This window comes from Larus michahellis, chromosome 18, assembly GCF_964199755.1.
Source record: "Larus michahellis chromosome 18, bLarMic1.1, whole genome shotgun sequence".
NCBI lineage: Eukaryota > Metazoa > Chordata > Aves > Charadriiformes > Laridae > Larus > Larus michahellis.
In genome coordinates, this window is record NC_133913.1 from 7,070,955 (window position 1) to 7,074,950 (window position 3,996).

The following is a 3,996-nucleotide window of genomic DNA, read 5'->3' on the forward strand; positions in this document are numbered from 1 at the left end:
CAGAGGAAAACCAGACAGAGGTGGATAAGCCCCTGGAGACTCCTGAGGACTCCAGCCCTGTTGTTCAGGAAGTGCCTGATAATATGCATCCACGGTATTGGAAGAATGCGCAAGTGCTCCTAGGTGAACTAGGGCAGCACAAGCCTGTTTCTTCTTGGGAAAACCAGGGAAGTTTTGTGTACAAAAGAGATGTCATTAAGGGGTCCCACCTGCATGATTTAGTCCAAGGTATCCTTCAGACTTGTGTCCCATCTGAGAAGACCTGAAGACTAGGATGTGTTTAGGAAAGCCATGGCTGCGGTGAATGTCCCCTCTGGCATCATGGATCATACAACAACCACGGTCTCTGGAAAAACTAAAAGTGACTGAAGATGTCCAAGAAGCATCCCAGACATCTTGTAATATGAGGATGATACCTAAAACTCAGTGGCACATGCTCTATAGTTTACTGTTGAAATAAAAATATTCATGATGCAGTAGTATCCGCAGGCCATGAGGGAGAGATGCTGCAGTTGCTTCCTCTGGAAAGCACTTTCTGTAGCATTGTGATTTTCAAAGGCCATGATGCTTTCAGGAAAGAGAGCACTCTTTGAGTGGGGGGTAACCACATGAGTCAAAAAACTCTGTGTGGTTCTGATGTGCCAAGAAAATTGCTAGCCAGTGCACTCCGGTCTGGTTATGAGGGTGTGTAGTCACCACCACGCTCACTGGTCTTGCGGGAACATGGGCCCCAGGGAGCTAGTTCCTCAGCTAAGCGCCCAGAAATATTTTCCTGGTGTAGGGCTCTGCTAAGAAAAAACAAGAGAGTTGCTCCATCTCAGACTGCGATCTCATCCCTGTGTTACCACTGGACTCAGCACTGACTCCTACAGAAGAGGGAGAGGTGGGGAGAGGTGTCCCCAGTCCTAACCCCATGCAGGAATCACTCTGTCTTCTGCCCTGGTCCTGTGCTGCTGTCGGTGTGTGGCATTTGTGTGAGGGCAAACTCCCACAGCACATGGGCACAGAGCCTGCAGTTGTGGGATGCCCTTGGCCTGTGTGTGGGGAGCAGCAGTGCTGCATGGAGCACAAGGGTCACTTCAGCCCCAGGGTTCTGGGAATGCTGAAGGAGGTTGGTGCCTGGGGAAAGGCACCCCAGCGTGTAGCCTGTGTTTGGGATGGTGCGTGCCCTATGCCGTTCAGAGACAGCTCATGGATCCTGCTGAGGGTTGAATGAAATCCCACTGTTGCTGCCATGTCTCCATGAAGCTGGAATATCTCCTCTCACACAGCACCTTTCTGGACTAGACTGGGGTTGTGGCACTTGTGGGGCTGCAGAGTTCCTGCACCTCAGGAAAGCTCTGCTTGAGGAAGACAAGGCAGCACAGAGCAGTGCTGCATCTTTGGGCACCAGTCACTGTCCTAGGCCTGCCTTCAGCCAAGGGGTGCTGGGTTCACTGGGACAGGGGCCTCCAATGAGTGGCCTACTGTAGCTGATACCAATAGTAACTTGTGAACACCTCAGCCCTACATATCTGGGCAACAGATGAAACATGCCAGATGCTGGAGAGTGATAGAATTGTATGGGGAATCTGTCCCTGCTGCTCGTGCATGGCATACTGACCATGTCCCCTAGATCAGGTGATGGAGGGAAGCGGCAGGTGGAGTAGGCAATGTGGGCCATCCCCAAGGCTATTCACCCATTCCCAGTTCCTGCCATCCTTTGGGAACATGGTTTTCTGAGCCTCCTTGCCCAGCACAGCTCCACCCAAACCAAGAGGAGCACTCTTCCCCAAGAGCTTGTGGGACTGCAGACTTCCCAGGCCTCCTACATGCCCACAGTTCCTCTCTCGAGGACAAGAGTTGTCATGATTCCCTTTCACATGACACGGGCCATGGCAAAGGGGCTATTTCTGAGCAGAGCTGCAGCAAGGCAAGGACTGATGGCCGTTGGCTGTGGAGTAACCAGGGATGTCTTCTTCAGCTTCAAGAGGCAGTGCCTGAAAGAGGACTCGCTGCAGTGTGTCCCACCCTCCAATGCCTCTAGGAGTGATGAAAGGTTCCCCTGTGCCCCCACCTAATTCCTCCTGGAAAGCAATGGTTTTCTCCTTCCACAGTCAGTGTGCAGATGGAAAGACCATATAAAGGGCACAGGCAGGGTTGCAGTAGTTGTTTAATGAGTCTAAAGAATGAGAATGAGTCTAAAGAATGTGATCATTCCAAGTGGAGGCCCCCAGCGTGGGGAGCAGAAGGAGCAGACAAGAATGTGTTCCCCATTTCCTGTGGCAGAGTTCCCACAGGGCATCTGTTGACCTGCCCATCAAAGGGAGACAGGCTAGCAGGTTCCTCCAGGCCGGTTTCTGAGGTCTTCACAACAAGGCTTTAAGGGAAGCACAAGACATCAAAGAAAAGATAGAAAAAGGGTGAGAGGAAGACCGGAAAGGTAAATATTGTCTGTGTTTTCAGAGACACCAGGTTGGCGTCTTCACATCTGTACTTGCAGGGAGAGTCAGAGATGGTCAGCTGCTCTTAAAAAAAATGGCATGAAGTCTGATCCTCTGTTCAGCACCATGTTCTGAGTTCCAAGGGGTCCTTACGGGGAGCCGTTGTCAGCATGTTTAGCAGGGGGGGCATCTGCTGCCACAGTAGCGGCTGGAAATGCAGGAAAGGTCACAGCAGCCAGAGTTGATGGGCACTCCATCACAGCTGAGGATGCTGCCAACAGCAGCAGAGGTGGAGGATCCCACAACGGTGTTCTGTGGGAAGGAGCTGAGGATGGGGCCAGGCAGGGTCACCACCACGGGGGAGGGCTCAATGACGACGGTGGAGTTCTGGCACTGCCTGACACAGGGCTCATTGCAGCTGTTGGCCAGTGGGGTGGGGCCACAGGGCCGGCAGGGTTGGCAGGGCTGGCACTGGTCGTAGCAGGACATGTCTTGGGTTCAGAGGTGCGCCTGCGAGACAACCAAGTGAGGAAGCAAAACAACGGGATGTATGAGGAACAGCCTGTCACAGCACCATGAGAGAGAGAGAGAACATGCAGGGCTGGGAGACCGAGGCTGTGCCAAGAATGTGAGGACTTCTTGGCCTCGTTCTGACAGGGCCCAAAAAAAGCCACCAGCTCCTACACAGCTACTGCCTGGCCCCTGAGTCCAGAAGCCACCTCAGCACAGTCCCAGCCTCCCTCCATGTCTAACCTTCTCCCTGCTTCCCCCTCCCATGACAAGCAGCCCCATGAGCTGGCAGAGAACAAAGCTGGTATCAGCTGAGAGGTCAGCTGAAGTGAGACCTCCTTTTAGAGACAGTGGAAAAGAAGGTTCTTCAGACTGACCTGACTCCCAAGGAGAAGGAGGCAAGAGAAGTGGATGAGAGAGTGAGGAGCTGGGTTGGCTTTTATCATGCACCTTAACTGCCCCGGGCTGCCAGAGGCATCCCTTGCAGAGGTGATTCTTTGCTGACAAGCTCATCTTGAATGCAAAACATCCCGAGCAATGCTATGAGCTATGTTTTGGCTTCCTGGATTGCTGTCTTTCCATTTCCTGCTTTATGCCAGGCACATTCCCCAGTGGAGGCATCTTTTGCATGACAGGATGAGAGCCCCAAGCATTTCCGGTGCAATACACGTTGCCGTGGGCAGACGACTCACCTCACATGCTGGAAGAGTCCAGGAAGGGTCACTCAAGACACACTAAACAGATGCTTTGACAACACACACACACACACACACACATACTCACACACTAATCTAGACCTCCAGGCATCTAGAGTGAAATGAGGAGACTCAAGACACCCAATGAGAGGCTGCCTACACCGTCCAGGGCACAGGGCATGGACCTGACAGAGTCATCTTCTGCAAATCCTGTTTGAAAGAGTTCATTGTAGCTGAGGGAAGACTGATGTGCACTCAGGGAGAGCCAGAGATGCAGCTGAGGAGAGTGACATACCCAGCTTGATGCCATTCACCCACACAAAAGCCCTTTCCCTGCTACCCATCTGCGCCTGAGTACCAGGGACATG

At 52.7% G+C, this 3,996-nt stretch overlaps 1 protein-coding gene across 1 annotated transcript; it reads right to left on the bottom strand.

The window, feature by feature from the left end:
• Positions 1-2,597: 2,597 nt before the first annotated feature.
• LOC141732695 (feather keratin Cos1-1/Cos1-3/Cos2-1) lies at positions 2,598-2,912 on the bottom strand. Its single transcript, XM_074561992.1, has one exon. The coding sequence runs from the start codon at positions 2,910-2,912 to the stop codon at positions 2,598-2,600; it is 315 nt and encodes a 104-aa protein (XP_074418093.1).
• Between the last annotated feature and the right edge of the window lie 1,084 nt (positions 2,913-3,996).